Source organism: Bos taurus, chromosome 18 (assembly GCF_002263795.3).
Source record: "Bos taurus isolate L1 Dominette 01449 registration number 42190680 breed Hereford chromosome 18, ARS-UCD2.0, whole genome shotgun sequence".
NCBI classification, from domain to species: domain Eukaryota; kingdom Metazoa; phylum Chordata; class Mammalia; order Artiodactyla; family Bovidae; genus Bos; species Bos taurus.
Window position 1 is genome coordinate 56880760 of NC_037345.1, and position 16366 is coordinate 56897125.

At 55.3% G+C, this 16366-nt stretch overlaps 2 protein-coding genes across 5 annotated transcripts; both read right to left on the minus strand.

Annotated features, from left to right (window-relative positions):
- Positions 1–120: 120 nt before the first annotated feature.
- Positions 121–5217, minus strand: KLK1 (kallikrein 1). 2 transcript variants are annotated; one of them, NM_001008416.1, is given in 5 exon segments: positions 125–329; positions 903–1039; positions 1170–1456; positions 3188–3347; positions 5139–5217. In NM_001008416.1, coding segments are annotated over 5 exon segments (786 nt in total). In that variant the 5' UTR covers positions 5185–5217; the 3' UTR covers positions 125–173.
- Positions 5218–6629: 1412 nt separating this feature from the next.
- KLK15 (kallikrein related peptidase 15) lies at positions 6630–16114 on the minus strand. Of its 3 annotated transcripts, XM_005219141.5 has the most exons (6): positions 12983–16114; positions 11623–11696; positions 8437–8593; positions 7851–8134; positions 7589–7725; positions 6630–6961 (listed from the first exon to the last, which is right to left on the minus strand). In XM_005219141.5, the coding sequence occupies exons 2-6, from the start codon at positions 11663–11665 to the stop codon at positions 6809–6811; spliced, it is 774 nt and encodes a 257-aa protein (XP_005219198.1). In that variant the 5' UTR covers positions 11666–11696; positions 12983–16114; the 3' UTR covers positions 6630–6808. The 3 variants fall into 3 exon arrangements, with proteins under 3 accessions (XP_005219198.1, XP_059732482.1, NP_001192424.1); XM_059876499.1 differs by lacking the exon at positions 12983–16114 and having other exon boundaries at positions 11623–11786; NM_001205495.1 differs by lacking the exon at positions 12983–16114 and having other exon boundaries at positions 6809–6961; positions 8437–8585; positions 11618–11665.
- Positions 16115–16366: the final 252 nt, after the last annotated feature.

Here is a 16366-nt window from a genome sequence, read left to right on the forward strand (position 1 = left end):
TGCAAATCTCCCGCCAAGAGTCCGGGAGGGCTGGGGAGGGAGGCTCTAGTCTGGGCTGGATGGGTCCCGAGTTCCCAGGTGTCCAGCGTCTGGAAGCCCAAACGACACCAAGACTTGATGCAAATTTGATGCATATTCGATTTTACTAGGGGTAAGGGACAGGGCGGGGGCATTCAGGGGTTGTCAGTCATGGTCTTATTGATCCAATCCAGATACAAAATCACTTTGGTGTAGACGGAGGGCTTATTGGGAGTGCCACACGGGATGTGGCCCCATGACGTGATTCCTTGCAACATACCCTCGCAGATAAGCGGGCCCCCTGAGTCACCCTACAGCACAAAGGGGAGAGTGTGAGAGAGGTTAGCAAAGACTTGAGTGTTTTGCCTGGTGAGCTCTAGCACTTAGACGCGAGTGCACAGATCCAGACAGTAACTCCCCATGTCTGGAGAAAGAGATAGTTGTCTCCAGAGCCCACTCCCTTAAGAACATCAGCGCGGATTCCAACAGAGGGGACAGTGGCTGGAGTCCTGCCGATGGGGAGGGAGTCTCAGGGTCCAGTGCCTGCCCGCGATGGGCAGGATTCAGGAGCAAGATGGTCCCGGCAGGCAGGTCAGTGCGGAAGAGGAGAAGGACCCTACAGGACCCTCCCACCCTCAAGCTCATCTCTCCCCGAGGCTTTCTCTGACTGGACCGGAAATATGTGTCAGAGGGAGGAACGCGTGAACTCTGATGTGTGTGGAGGTTGGGGATACAGGAAGGAAAGGGGGCAGCGAGCTACAGCTGCGAAGCGATGCAGGATGCAGACAGATGCCTGCTTAGCTCTGAACCCCAGCGCAGAATCTGAGCCCCCTCCCCCAGCACTTGAAGGCCCCGGAGTGGGGGGGGGGTGCAGGTTGGCTCACCACGCAGGTGTCCTTGCCGCCCTCCAGGTGTCCAGCACACAGCATCCACTCTGTCACCTCCTGGGGGTGGGCTGTGGCACACTTCTCATTGGGCAGGAGGGTGAGGTCCACACACTGGAGATCGTCTGGATAAGAGACTGCGGGCCAGGGAGAGAGGCGGCTGCGGCCAGACCCCACACCTCCCTCAGACTCTGGAGTTCAGGTCCCCAGCGCCCTCCTCCCGCCCACCCCGGTGCCCGGTGCCCGGGCTCCGCGGTGCCAGCATACACTCATCTGGCTTGACGCTGCCCCAGCCGGAGGCGTAGCAGGTGGTCCCCAGTTGGGGTTCCTTGGTGGGCAGACCCAGGACCTGCACGTTCTGTGTTAGCTGGACGGGCTCCTGCAGACGGAGCAGCATGAGGTCGTGGCTGTAGTCCTCTCCTGGATGGCGGGTGTGGTTTTCCAGGAGGCTCAGGTTGAATCCTGGGTTTGGGAAGTCCTCACTGACACCGGCGAACTGGGCCGTGTCTTCGTCCTCAAACAGGTTGTGGCGACCCAGCCAGACCTGGTAATTGCTGGGGGAAGGAGAGGATAGAGACCTTGAGAGTGGGGGTGGGGTGGGGCGGGGCGGAGGAAGGGCTTCCCTGGTGGCTCAGACGGTAAAAGAACCTGCCTGCAATGCGGGAGACCCGGGTTCAATCCCTAGATCGGGAAGATCCCCTGGAGAAGGGAATGGCCACCCATTCTAGTATTCTTGCCTGGATAATTCAACGGACGGAGCAGCCTGGCGGCTACAGTCCATGGGGTCCCAAAGAGTCAGACAGGACTGACAAGCAAGCAGTGGGGGAGGAAAGGGAGACGGAGCAGGAGACCATGAGGAGGGGTCCAAAGAGAAACAGGAAAGGAGGGGCGAAGGAGAGAGAGACAGGAAAGATAGAGTCACAGAGAACAGTGAGCGCAAAAATAAGAGAATGTGACAATGTCACAGTCACAGACAAAGAAACGGAGTGAAAAAGAGCTTGGAACAGTAGAGGGGATGGGAAAGAGGTGGGAGAGACAGAGAGACAGAGCACATCGGAGATAAGGAAGAGACGGAGACGGTGAGACATAGACCAAAAAAAAGAGGAAGGGAGGGCAAAGACAGAAGGAGCAAGGAGAGCGAAAACGGGGCCACAGGAGGAGGGAGGAAGAGAGAATGAGGAACAGAGGCAGAGGAGGCGAGCGGGTCAGTTTGACAGAGAAAAGGGGGGAGGGGGCGAGGCGGGGCGGGGCGGAAGGGGGCGGGGCCTGGGACCAGCTCAGCTGCCGCGGAGGGGCTGGTTCCCTAGCGGGCAGGTGGCCTGGCCCCCGGCCCAAGGTCGGCGTCCCCTTCCTGCCCCAGCTCCCTCCCTCCCTCTTCTTCCTCCTTCCCTCCACTGCCCCCGCCTCCCCAGCTCCAGCTGACACCAGCCCTTCTCTGTGTCCCCCTAGAGCCAACCCTCTGTACACGGATGGGGACAGTCTCTTCCGTTTCTCTGGGGAGGAGGCGTGCTCAGTAGTGGTGGAAGAGGGACCGAGAGAGAGAGGCAGACAGACAGACAGACAGACACAGAGACAGACAGAGACAGAGACAGACAGAGAGAGAGAGAGACAGAGACAGGGAGAGACAGAGAGATGGGGGGCAAGGCAGAGAGATGGAGGGTGACACATGGGTGATAAAGATGGTAGCAAAGACCTTGAGATGGACAGAGACAGGGAGAGAGACAGAGATCTGGAGACAGAAGAGAGAGAGAGATAGACATAAATCGTCGTTACAGACACACAGAACCAGTTAGTGAGACTGACAGGACAGAGGGAGACGTAGAAAGACAGAGGGACACTTAGGAGGACTGACTCAAGAGACCCAGACGACCGTGGAGCAGGCTTCCCTGGGGTCATCCAGTCCCAGCCCTGCCTCTCTCGCCTTGTGACCCTGGACCACAACCCCCTCCAACCCCCGTCTCTGCCTGAGGCCCCCAGCCTCCCCTGAGGTTATCCGAGGGGACAGTGCCTGCGTGTGTGTGTGTGTGTGTGTTCCCCTGAGGTTATCCGAGGGGACAGTGCCTGCGTGTGTGTGTGTGTGTGTGTGTGTGTGTTAGTTGCTCAGTCGTGTCCGACCCTCCCTTCTCCAGGGGATCTTCCCGACCCAGGGATGGAACCCAGGCCTCCGGCATTGTGGGCAGACTCTTTCCCATCTGAGCCACCAGGGAAGCCCACCCGAGGGTCAGTGCTGGCTGCTTAATCCTGTGTGCACGGGGGCCCCCTTCAGACCCCCTGCCCCTACTCACTCGCTCTTGCAGTGAGCGGCTGTGAGCACCCACTGGGGGGCCACCAGGACGCCCCCGCACTGGAAGGTGCTGAAGTGGTATATAGCCACCTGCCAGGGCTGGGAATGCTTCTCACACTCCTGGCCTCCAACGATCCGGGACTGAATGGGGAACACAGCGCCTGCGGAGGGGGTGCGCCGGGTCAGGTGGGGAGGGTGGGCAACGCAGTGGGGCGAAGGGCCCCAGTTGTGGGATTGTAGGGCCGTGGGAGTGCCTGACCAGAGCTGGGGGTGGGCCTAAGGACATGGGCCAGGGGCCGTGCAAAGGGCCTGGAATTCTGGGGGCCATCCCTGGGGTGGTGGGGTGGTGTTGGAGGCCGATCCTGGGTGTGGAGACTCTGCAGAGCACAGAGCTGACCCCGGGGATTAGGGAGGGAATGACAAGACAGCGTGTACAGCAGGCATCTGGTGTGGGGGTTGGATGGCCTGGTTTCTTGGTTTGGAGGAAGGGAGGCTCTGGGTTCTGGGAGGGGAAACCGAGGATTAAAGTCCCCAGGAGGCTGAGTCTGAGGTTGTGGGAGGAAGGGTTCGGAGGATGAAAGGGCTCGAAGGCTGATGAAATGGTTAGGGCAGGGGCTGACTGGGGCTCTGGAAAGAAGGCAGATTTGCAGATTCAGGTTAGAGGGGCCAAGAAGAGCATCAGAGGGATCTGGGGACTCCTGGATTGGGGCTGGGAGATTTGGGAGAATCTGGGGTTCTGGATCAAAGAGTGAATGAAAGGATTAGACTGGGAAAGAAGTCCTGTGAGGGTCAGAGTCCTGCAAACCAGGAATGACAATCTAAGAAGAGTTAGAGCTCTGGAACTGGGTTGGGGTCAGATTGGGAAGGAGCTCGGGAGGAGGGAAGGTGGAATGGTGGTCATTCTGGATTCAGGTGATTCTCATGGGGATGGGGCTCTTGGGATGGGGCTCACGGTCTGGGGACCTGGGGTTCTCCTGGTGGCAGGGCCAGAATAGAAACGAAGGGGAAGACATGCCAGGGGCCAAGCAGCTGTGGGGACACAGAACTCATTTGATGGGGGAGGTTTTAGAATCGGATGTTGAGGTATCTTGGGACAGGACAGCTGGGCTGAGAAGGTGTGTGTTGGGATCTTGAAGAGGTGGCAGGGGGTCCCAGAAAACCAGAGCTGGGTGGGAGGAGTTCAGCTGGAGAAGAGCTGGCTTGTGGGGGAGGACGGAAATCCCACATGGAAAGGGGCATGTGGTTGTGCGTTCCGGATATTTTTCCTGGTGGGGAGAAGGCTGGGGGTGTGGGATGGAGATTCTGGAACAAAGAGGGGAGGAAGAGACACTTCCAAAACCTCCCACACCAGATGGGAGGCCCACCTGGTCACAGACCAGAAAGTCTGTTTTTGAAGAAGCATCGGTATCTAGTTGGAATTCGGGGATCTTGAGGAGCTTAGGGGGCATCAGATGGCAAGACTGGAGGAGCCAGTTGAGAGCTGACAGCTCGATGGGGAGAATCGCCAGGGTGTGGTAGGACTTGGGGATTCAAAAGCCAGACCATCTGGCCATAGAGAACTAGGGAGAGCAGCGGGGGCTTGGGGTCCCAGCGTCCGATGGGGTTGGGGGTGCTCCTTGGAAGAGACAGACAGACATGGACGGGGATCCACCCTATAAAGTGGACGGGGGCGGGGATCTGAGTGGGGAAGAGGAGGAAACCCTGCTTGTTTCCCAGGAGGGAGGAAGGACCTGGTGGGAGCAAGGTGACAGTGAGGAGTGACAGGCTGGATTTTAGGGTGTGGCTGGGAGAGATAAGAAAGAGCCTGGTATCCTGGTCTGGGCTGGACAGGGTTGGAGGGGTGAAGGCTGAGGTGCCAGGTGGGAGGGGAAGGAGTTACGGAGCGGGGATGGGGGGATAGCTGGAGAATCAGGGCCCAACCCCACCCTCCCCCATCTTCCCCACTGTCTCACCGGTCCCTGCCAGGGACAGGGCAAGGCACAGAACCGGGAACCACATGGTGTCCAGGGACAGGCAGGCGGTGAGCTTGGAGCTGGGGAGCCTCCCCGAAGGAGGCTTTTAAAGCCCTCCTCCCCTTCCCCAGGGCTCCACCCCTGCCCTGCTGGCAACCAGATGCTGGCTCAAGCCCTGCCCCTGCTTCCTGGGGGCTGGACAACCTTCTCCCACCCCGAGAGCTGTGGAACAGATGGGACACTGAGCACCTGTTCTTCTGCAGGCCCTCAATCGCGCTGGAAGCATTCCTGCGGCCAGAAGCCAGCCGGGGCAGGGCCTGGAGCTTGCTCGTGGGGCCAGAGCCGGTGAGCAGAGGGGGAGAGGGGTGAGTGGGGGCAGGAACAGGATGGTGGAGGAACCACTGAGTTCCACTACCAAGCCCCAGATACCTTAACCCCACATAAGGCTATGTACCCCCAAGACCCAATGCACCCTCAAATACCAGCAGTGGGGTTCTGATTCCTTTCTCCCTGAACCTCTTGGAGCCAAAGATGCCAATATCTCAGGTTCCAGCAACCTTCTAGAATATAAGTCTGGGCTTTCAGAAGGCCCTGACTCTTGAATTCCCAGGTTTGGAATCCAGGTCCCTAAATCTACTGTTCCTTTCATAATAAAGTCTTAGGTACCCCTCACCAAATCCTGGCATCTCCAGATGCAGAACTATGACATTTCAATGGTTTCCAGAGTGAATTTCCCAGCATCTCAAAATCTAATGTCCCCCCGACCCCCAGACAATGGGAGTGTTCCATTATCCACCTCCTCCTGGTTTCCCAAGTCTGGATGCTCAAAGTCATGTCCTCCAAAATCCCAGAGATCCTGGAATACCTGCCTTCCAGGGTGAAGAGATTTTCTCCACAAATTCCAACCCACCCTCCCCTCCATAAAATATTTAGGTATCAGAAGGCAGGTTCATGTGCTCCAACATTCGGTGACCTTGGGAAAAAAATCACATTTGGGGGGTCAGGAACTAGATTCAAAGCAGCTCACGGGGGCCCAACCTCTGCTGCATGTCAGGAACCTGCCTACAGAAAGGAGAGTCTTTGCCTTTTTGCCATGGCTACCAGGAAGCCCAGAACTCAATCTTGAAGAAAAGGAAGTCATTCTCGACTATCCCATGTATACTGCGTCCTTGCACTGGGGTCCGGAAATACAGTCTTTTCTCAGTGCCAGGGACTATTCAAATAAGTCCCTATGAATCACATCATTTAATCCTAAGGACAGCAACATGAGATGGGGAAAGCCAGGCTGACTGAGGTGGGATCTTTGGCTCAAGATCAAAAGGTGCTGAATGAACAGAGAGGGCCCTGCTTCATGTCGTTTCTTCTCACCTAAAGATCAGGGCAGCGGGTGAAAAGGACCAGGATCTGGTGGCTCTGGTTTCCCCTCCCAGTCTCTGACCCCTTTTTCCCTTCACCCCCAGAAGTAAGTTGCAGAAACTTCCACAGAGAAGCTTGCATCAGTGTTTTCTGTTATTTTGGTATCAAACAGGTGACCATGAGCACCAGCTCTGGTCTCAGACAGGCAAGTCCATGGCTAATCTCTGGGCTTTGGATCGGGTCTTGGGGGGATGGCCCAGTTCCGTTCCAGGCCAGGATGGGGCTGCTGGGACATAGGTGGTAGGCCCAAACGGTCAGCTTCTCTTCATGGTTTCCTTAATCCACTCCAAGTAGCTGCAGACTTTGGTATAGACACCGGGCTTGGTGGTCGTGTCGCAGGGGACATCACCCCAGGACACAATGCCCTGCAGGACACCCCCACAGACCAAAGGTCCCCCAGAGTCACCCTGTGGGAAGAAGGGGAAGCTTGCATGGGAACCCATTCCCATCTTCACCACCATTCAGAATCTCAAACAAAACCCAATCCACCTCCACCCCCATGCAAACCCATCCCAGCTCAACATACGAGGACTCAATTTAATCCAAACCATTCGAACCCAACCTCAACCCAACACAGCTCGATACAACCCATGTCCAACTGCACCCCCCCCACCCAGCAACCCAACCTGACCCCCCACCTTTGCCATTCAAAATCTAATCTAACCCACGTCCATCCTCACTTTGAACACAACCCAGCCCCAATCTTTCCGTCTTTTGGATCCCAAACAAAATTCATCTCCATCCTCCACTTAACCTCGATATATTTACCATCTGAAAACAAGCCAAACTCATACCCATCCTCAACGGCCAGCCCAAACCACATCATCCACCCCAAACACAACCCAAACCCATCACCTCTCTAAGCCCATCTCCCACCTCACCTCCATCCTAAGGGCCCTTCATTCTCCCTTCCTCAAACCTATCCTCAGCATTTTCCCTGGCCCACAGCAAGCAAAACCCGCCCCCCTGTTCTAACTCCCAAACCCCTTTCCCCGCCCTTTCCCTTCCTTCCATGGCTCCCTGTCAGCTCTGACCTCACAGGAGTTGATGCCTCCGCCCTCCACGCCCGCACACACCATGGTGTCCATCAGTCGCCCTGCATAGTCCTTGTTACAAGACGCGGTGGAGATAATGCTGATGTTGGCACAGTGCAACCTATCCGGGAGTCTCACTGCAGAGGACGGTAGAGTGGGAGCGAATCTGTAAAATTTCAGGCCCTTGTCCCCTCCGCCTGAGAGCCCTGGAGAATAAGGTCCTCGAGGGAGGCCAGACAACCAGTTCCATCCTTTTACGCACCTTGTGACTCGGGGCTCCCTGTGGCCCCAGGCTCCTTGTTAGCCACCAGGCCCCAGCCGGACACCACGCAGGCCTCTCCGGCCTGGGGGCAGCGCGCGGGCAGCGGGATCGGGCGCACTTCGGCGGTGACACGCACGGGTCGGGTTAGACGCAGTAACATCAAGTCGTGGCGGTGGTTCAGCGCTTTGTATCGCGGATGTGGGATGATGCGAGAAACAGTCCGCAGTTGCTCCGGGCCATCGCGCTTGCGCAGATTGTGCTCGCCCAAGCGCACTCTCAGGAAGCTGTGCGGGCGGGCGAGTGGTTACCAGCAAGCCCAGTGAGGAGAGGACAGAAATATCAAGGGGCGGTTAACTCGGAGTTCCCAGACCCTCTGGGAATCTGGAGATCCTGTTACGCTTTCCCTAAGGCCCTGGAGCCAATAGTTCCAGCCCCTGCCTCTCAGAGACCAAGGTGCCAAAGTCATGCACACACCCGGAACTCAATCTCCCGGTTTCAGCTCTTTTTTTTTTCTCCCTCAGAATCCACAATTCTCAGATTCCTAGACCCTCCCACCACGCCGCCTCAGGACCCTAAGCATTCATACCGAGTTTGGCAGTGGGCTGCAGACAGCACCCATTGCGGCGAGATGAGGGAAGCCCCGCAGTTGAAGCGTCCATGCTCGAAGAGGGCCACCTGCCATGGCTGGGAGTGGGGCACACACTCCTCATCCCTCCGTACCTTGTCACTGTCGTCCTGGGCCACTGAGAAAGGAGAGAGGGGCGATCCCTGAGGGAAGAGTCCTTTCCCTTGCACCCTACACTTCCTTGCACCCTGCCCTCACCACACATTCCCCCAACTTCTTCAGATGTCCCTGTTGTTGTCTGTGTTGTTGTTTCGACCAGTGGCATGCAGAACCTCCCCAGCCAGGGACCGATCCGTGGCCCCTGTAGCGGAAGCCCCGGTCTTAACCATTGGACTGCTAAGGAAATTCACCTCTGTTGATTTTTTTTTTTTTTTTTTGCCCCTGCTATTGATTTTTTAGCACAACTTTCTCTCTAGCTTTTACAACAGCTACTTTAAACAAAAAAAGGGCTTTTTTTTTTGGCCGTGTCACGTGGCATGTGGGATCTTAGTTTCCCCACCAGGGCTTGAACCAGGGTCCCCCGCGGTGGAAGCACAGAGTCTTAACCACTGGACAGCCAGGGAAGTCTCCAACTGCTGCTTGTTCCCTCCAGAACCGTGTCCCTGCCCTTAGCCCCCACCCATTTGATACAGGACTCTGGGAGCGAGGACAGGGAAAGGACAAGAGGGCAGGAAGCCGTCTGTGAGAGGAAGTGGAGACAAGGATGATAGATTCAGGTCCAGACAGATGGTCACTTGGAACCAGCCATTCAAGGTCACCCATTGAGCTGTCACAGCCATCAAAAAGATGTGGCCTCTCAATATGTATGACACAAGTCTTGGCTCCAGAGTCTGGACATCTCAGCCAAACGCAGTGTCTTACAAGGACACAGATGTGGCCACACAAGGTCATGGACAAACATAGGGGCAGTCTTCTAAACGTAGGAACTGATATTGCCAACACTTTAAGCTGAAATTCATTTGCACGTACGTGGGTTGCAGCTTTAAGAATCACAGCACAGAACTCCATGTGTGTATGTGAATAGGGATAGTTAGTGTATGTACGTGTGTGCATACACACACATTTACAGACACAGATTTGGACATAGAAGCTCAGATCAAGTCTCCTGTGTGGGTCTGCATATACAGGGTCACAGGTTTGCATACTTGCACATGGGGTCTGAACAACAAAGTGAAATCTTTAATAAGGGTACACAGGAAGAGACACCAATACACACTCAGGTCCCCAAAGACTGGTCACCAACATGAATCTATAGTGTAGTGGTTCAATCTGAAGTGATAGAGTAAAAACTCCTGTATTCAAATGTATTATCTGCAAGACTTTGAGCAAATTGACCTCTCTGTGCCTCTATTTCCTCATCTGTATAATGGGATCGTTCTAAGAATTAAGTGGGAGAGAGAGCAAGAGAGGGAAAGAGAGAGGGTGTGTATGATGCCTGGCACATTGTAACTGCTTAATAAATATTAGTTATCTTAAATAAAGGACATACAGATTTACTTATGTAGGCACACATGTGGATCTTCAAGTCATCGACACAAATTTAGCCAAAGGAAGCCAGATGTATGTGCAGATTCACATAAATATAGTCAAGGTCAAAACTGTGATTCCTTCCCAAGCCACTTTGTGGAGATTCAGAGTTATAGAACCGACCCAGAGGGCCAGAATTCAGATGTGAACCCACTAGATCAGACCCAGGGAGACATGGAACACAGAGGTGGCATTCAAGGTCAATGACACATTGCTGGAGACACAGGCAGCCAGGACAGGACACATTTATCCATCTCTAGATCAGCCTTCAAGTCACTGCCTTGGTGTTCAAGGTCACTAACTGCATTTCACAGCTGGGGACCGGGTTCACATGTGTGGTCAGGATGTAGACACATAAGGTAACCTTTGCACACACACACACTCCCCCCACCCACACTGCACTGTGCACAAGTACATGAACAGGGAAGGGTCAAGATCATGACCCCCTGCACTGGGCAATGTGGATATGTCTCCTCAAGGTGACAGCTCCCTAGGCACACAGAGACGCACACCGGGGCGGGCTTCACACAGCCATACCAAATGGCCACACGCTACCCGGCTCCGGGGTCAGGAACTGGGCCAAGGGCCCTGGCCAGGCCGGGGGAGGGGGGAGAACGCGGATGTGGTGGACAAGGGGCTTAACACGGGAAGGGTGGGGTTGTCCTACGGAGAAGGTCGGAGAGTGCGGGCTGAACAGCTGGGCACTGAGGCTGCACCTGGCCAGTTGAAGCTGGAGGAGGGTGGAGGCCCCAGTCGGGTGCAGCAGGCAGGTGGGGGGACAGGGTGGGGGCAGAGAGGAGGAATCATGGAGAGCGCCAGAGGGGAGGCTGGCAGCGGGGTTGGGGGGAGGTCTGAGGGGCCCCCAGGAGTGAGGATCATGTGGGGAGAGGTTAATTACAGTCCACCTTCTGCTTGTCCAGAGTAGAGGCATCAGGTTACACTTAATTTCTCCATGGGGGGTGGCTGAACCTGGTCTGGAGTTCTCCTGTCACCTGGGGTCACCTTGACCTAGAGGCTACCCTCTCCGAGTCACAGCCCCCTCCCCTGTCAAATGAGGGCAGTAGAACCCACCCATGGGGCTTCCCCAGGGGCTCAGCAGTAAAGAATCCATCTGCAATGCAGGAGATGCAGGAAGACGCGGGTTCAATCCCTGGGTCGGGAAGATCCCCTAGAGGAGGGCATGGCAACCCCCTCCAGTATTCTTGCCTGGAGAATCCCATGGACAGAGGAGCCTGGTGGGCTGTGGTCCATGGGGTTGCAGAGTTGGACCCAACTCAGCATGCATGCATGCCTAAGCTTTACCTATATCGTACTATGGAAACGTTGCCATTATTGTTACAGGGAGGTCATCTTCTAGAGAAGGTGCGCGAGGACCAGAAAGGGAAGCAGTTTCCTCAAGGTCACACAGCGAGAAAGGGACAGCCTCAGAACCCGAACTCAGGTCTGGGTCCTCCAAGGGCTGCGTTCATCATCACGGGGACTCCGGAGCAGCCCTGGGCCCCCGACAGAGCTTGGGGTAGGGTGGGGACCCCAGGGGGGGACGTTGGTGGGTGGCTGAGGTGGGGGTGGGGACAGGGAGCCTCAGATGGTCCCCTTGGACCCGACCTGGGCCCACCTCACCTGCAGACGCCAGCAGGAAGGAGAAGGTGAGGAGAAGACACATCGTGACGGAGGGACCAGGGCTCTGCTGAAGTCTGGGGAGGGGAGAGGGTAAGCTGGTGTGAGGCTGGCCCCTCACACCTCCACCTGGACCCCTCCAGGCACAAACTCATCCCACTTTTTCTTAAGACAAGACACCTCTTCTCAGCATCCTTGTACTCCACCCCAACTTGCTCTTCCTCCCGGGTTCCCCCTCTTGCAGGAGTCTGCTGTTCCTCCAGGCACCGAGTCAGACTCCACGGGGTCCCCATGGCCTGGCAGACGCCAACACCATCCACTTGCCCGAGGGCTCTGGTTCAAGATTCATTCTTTCTGCAAACCCTATACCAGTCCCATACCCCCCACCAGCCTGTCCTCCCACATGGCCCCCACAGAATGCCCCTGTGCTTGGAGTTGACCAGTTCCTTTTCCACTCACAGCCCTTGCAGACCCCCAGTTCCCCCGGGATAAAGTCCCAGTCCCCCCAGCCTCACTTGTGACGACCTGAGTGTTTTCTCCCCTTCCAGCCTCACTGGCTAGGTCTCTCATGACCTGGCCCTAGAGGCAGTTGATTCTTCCATTTTTTCCCTTCTTGCAATGTCATGCCTCTACACTTCTGTTCAGGCTGTTCCTCCTCCTAGGTATGCCATTCCCTCCAAGGTCCACTTCTGACCTCTGCCAAGTCAGTGGTGTCTGCCTCCCCTTCCAGACCCAGAACTCCCTAAGGGCAGTTCCAGCCTGACTGGACTCTGGAATCCCAGCACTGCATGGTGCTGGGCAAGCTTGGGGCTTAAAGTCCGTCTTCCCTTCAGCTTCTGAATTCATATTTGCCCGCTGAGGCTCAGCCCTCAGCTGAGCTGGGAGACCATGATATTGAGCAGGTATCTCTTATGAGTCCTAGAGTGCCTGCTCTGATTTCATCCCCAGGAACGCTCAGGTCAGCACCTCTCTGCGTCCCCAGCACTGCCCAGCCAGGCGCCTGGCACACGGGAGGCCTCAGGGAGATTGTGCTGAGCTGAACTGCTCCGGTGATAACTCGTGACCTTGGTTCCTGGCTCTGGTACAAATGCTTTCGAAGATGTCCTTCTGATTTGGTCCCTCCCCTCCCCCACCTCCCCACTGCAGCTCCCTCTTACATCTACAGGACATTTTCTTGGTTCAGGTCCAGCTTGGTGTCTCGGTAAAGAACACATGGACCTCCCCAGGTGCCCTTGACACGAAAATCCCTCCAGGCAGTCCATATCTGCTCCCGGGAACCCGGGCATCTCCTGTTTCCCCTAGACCAGCGCAGACCTGTGTCCCTCCTCACTCCAAGCCCTCTCCCCCATCTCAAGGATCTCACCCCCTCCAGATCCTCCAGCAGCATCTGGGGCAGCTTGGATGCCAGAAGAAAGGGAGCTGGCACCCCAATGCCTGAATTTATAAGCTCCCAGCTCCACCCGGGTCCTGGAGGAGCGGGGAGGGTGGGGTGGGAAATGGCTGGGAGTCAGTTTACAGGCGGGGACGCCTAGGTGGCTGGTGGGGTGCGGGACAAGGCCTAATGAGCATTTATGAGGCTGAAGTTTTTGTCTGAGTCTATGAGGAGGAATTTCCCTCCCAGGGGCGGTTTGTCTGGGGGGTGGGGGTAGAGGAGGCAGTAGGGCAAGAGCAGAAAATTGGAGGAGACCAAAATACAGAGCCAGGAGTCCGGAGCATGTAAACCGGGAATTTGGGGTCTGGAGTGTAGAAACTGGATTCTAGAGCCCAGCTTCCTGTGCCTGGATAAGGGTTCTGGATCTTGGACTCTGGAGCTGGACAGGGATCCCCCAAGTTCTGGACCCCTGATTCTGGATTCTCAACTCTCTGCTCTGGATCGTGGATCTCTGATTCTGGATTTTGAACAGTGGATTCTGGATCTGGATATTCAGTTCTGGATCTTGGATTCTGGACCTAGACACCCAGTTCTGGATCTTGCAGTCTGAACATCCCAATTCTGGATTCTGGATCTTTGATTCTGGATCTCCAATTCTGAATTCTGAGTTTGGGGCCTAGAACCAAGCACTCATGACCTGGAGTCAGGGGTGGATTTGGGAGTCTGACTTCTGGAATCTGTATCCTGGACTCTGGCCTTTGAGTGCCAGGTCTCAGGCTTAGATTCTAGATCTGGTGTCTCTGAATACTAGAGTCCAGATTAAGAGATTGAAGTCTGGTGTTTGGAATATAGGACTCGAGGCTCTGGGGCCTGGAATATAAATGATAAATTTTGGATTTTCAGTTTTGGGGGTCTGGATTTCTAGAGTGTGGGTCTAGACTCTGAGGTTACATGGATAGACTCTGAAATGTGAAGTCTCGTGTTTCAAATCTGTATTGTGTATTTAAAAGACTGGACTGGGAGACAGGGGCCTGGCTTCCCATGAATCTGAGATTCCTAGAATCCTGACTCTAGAGCATGACTTCAGAGACTGGGACGCTGGAGTCTATTCTGGATCCTATCGTCTTTATTGTGCTTGAAATCTGGATTCTGGTTTTCTGGAGAATGGAGATCATCACTAAGATAACCCAAAGCTTTGGAAATTTAGATTTGTTTTCTAGTCTCAGGACCATAGAGGATCCTGGGAAATTGTCTCAAGACTATCATGGCTAGTTTAATGAGGAGACACAAGGAGAAGGAGGTACTGATCTCAGATCACCCAGCAAAAGATGGGAACTGTTATAGACATAGTTCTTCCATGTTTCTGGAAATCCATCACATGTACAGGAAGGGGCTGCCTGATTGGGGCTGACTGTTAAGGATGTTAGTGCCAATGCCTAGCCCTTGACTTCTGCACAGATAATATGGGAGAATGATGGTATCTAAGCCCTCCAGATGTCTTTCAGACATTCCAGAACCACACGCTCTTAGTTATTCCAGAATCCTAAGGTCTCAGTCATTCTAGATCCATAGACCTTCAAAATCTCTAGAATGTCAGACCTTCGGATTCTAGACTAGAAAGGCTTGTTGTCATTGTTTAGTTGCTAAGTCGTGCCTGACTCTTTGTGACCCCATGGACTGCAGCATGCCAGGTTTCCCTGTCCTTCACCATCTCTTGGAGTTTGCTCAAACTCATGTCCATTGAGTCAGTGATGCCATCCAACCATCATCCTCTGTTGACCCTTTCTCCTCCTGCCCTCAAACCCAAGATAGTAAAATAATCCAGAACTGTACATCTCTAGGCATTCTAGAACCCTGTCATATTCAGATGTCCTGGGACCCCGTCTATAGTTTGACTTCCCAGGCTGGAATCTACTCTAGAACTATTTTGTCTCCTTTTCTTGCCACAAATTTGTGCTCAAAGCCATTGGACTCACAGTGGGTCACTGCTTTGGCAGTTGAGCGACTGCTGTTTATGGAGTGTTGGCCTCGCATGATCTCATTTATCGTTCTGACAGCCCCCTGAGGTGGATATTATTACGGCTTCCTCCTTAATATTGGGGCTTCTCTGGTGGCTCAGACAGTAAAGAATTTGCCTGCAATACAGGAGACCCAGGTTCGATCCCTGGGTTGGAAAGCTCCCCTGGAGGAGGAAATGGCCGCTGCAGTATTTTTGCCTGGAGAATTCCATGGACAGAGTAGCCTGGCGGGCTACAGTCCATGGGGTCGCAGAGAGTTGGACACAACCGAGTGACTCACACACATATACCATACGGTGGAGACTGAGACCCAGAGAGGGGCATCACAGCAAAGGTCACCACGGAGGGTGAGATGAACCCTGCCTTCTGTCACCTAGTTTGTCTGTTCAACTCCACCCCTGGAGCCACCTCCCTCTGCTTTAGCCGGGTGGTGGCGAGGGGTAATCATAGCAAGGGCATCCCAGGTGCCAGGCTAAGCGCTTTCCATCACCACCACACGTGTACCTGTCCCTCCCACTAGCTCTCACAGGCACGTATTCTGAGCGTCTCCCTGACACAGATGGAACTCTGAGCTCACACCAGCGTGCAGCCCAGGTTCCTACCTGAACTGAGCTCAAGCTCCTGGGGAGGGCGCCCCTTCTCACCCCGCCCCCGACGCGGTGATGTCCACGCCCCAACCCTAGCCCCGCCCACTCGGCCGAGTCAGACGTGGGGAATCAATGTCCCCCTGGGCATCTCCCCAGACATTCTTCACCTCCACTGAGGCCCTCGTCCCGCCCTAGTCTTTTAACTGCGAACACTCCCTGGAGTCTTTCTTTCATCAGCTCCATGGTTCACTCCAAGGAGTTCTCCATCTGACCCTAATACTCCAGCTTCGGGCAGCCACGCTCCTGGGAGGCACCCCCAACCCACCCGGGGGAAGCCCCAGGTCTGTCTCAGTTAGCGTGTCATAACTCATTTATCTCTTTTCCCAAACTCTCCTCCTCCCTCCTCCCACGTTTCCCGTCTCAGGGAGAGCCCCCAGTGTCCACCCAGTCATGTGGCCAGACGACTCCATCCCTCCCCTCACTCCCTACGGCCCAGTGGCATCCACCCCTGTCCTTCCCCTCCGTCCTCTTGGTCTGGCTCAGGTGCCCCGCTTTACTCCTGGACCTCGCCCCCGCTTCCACCCTGGCCTGCCATCCTCTACTCTGTCCCCTCCTGTCCCTCAGCAGTTGGCCTCAGAGGGTCTCTCTAGACACTCAGAGCCGACCCCGCCCCCTCCTTGCTCATGGCACTTCCAGGGGCAACTCCCCAGCACCCCTGAACAAACGTCTCAGCCTGGTGTTTGAGCCCCTTTGGGATTTCTCCTCCCCAC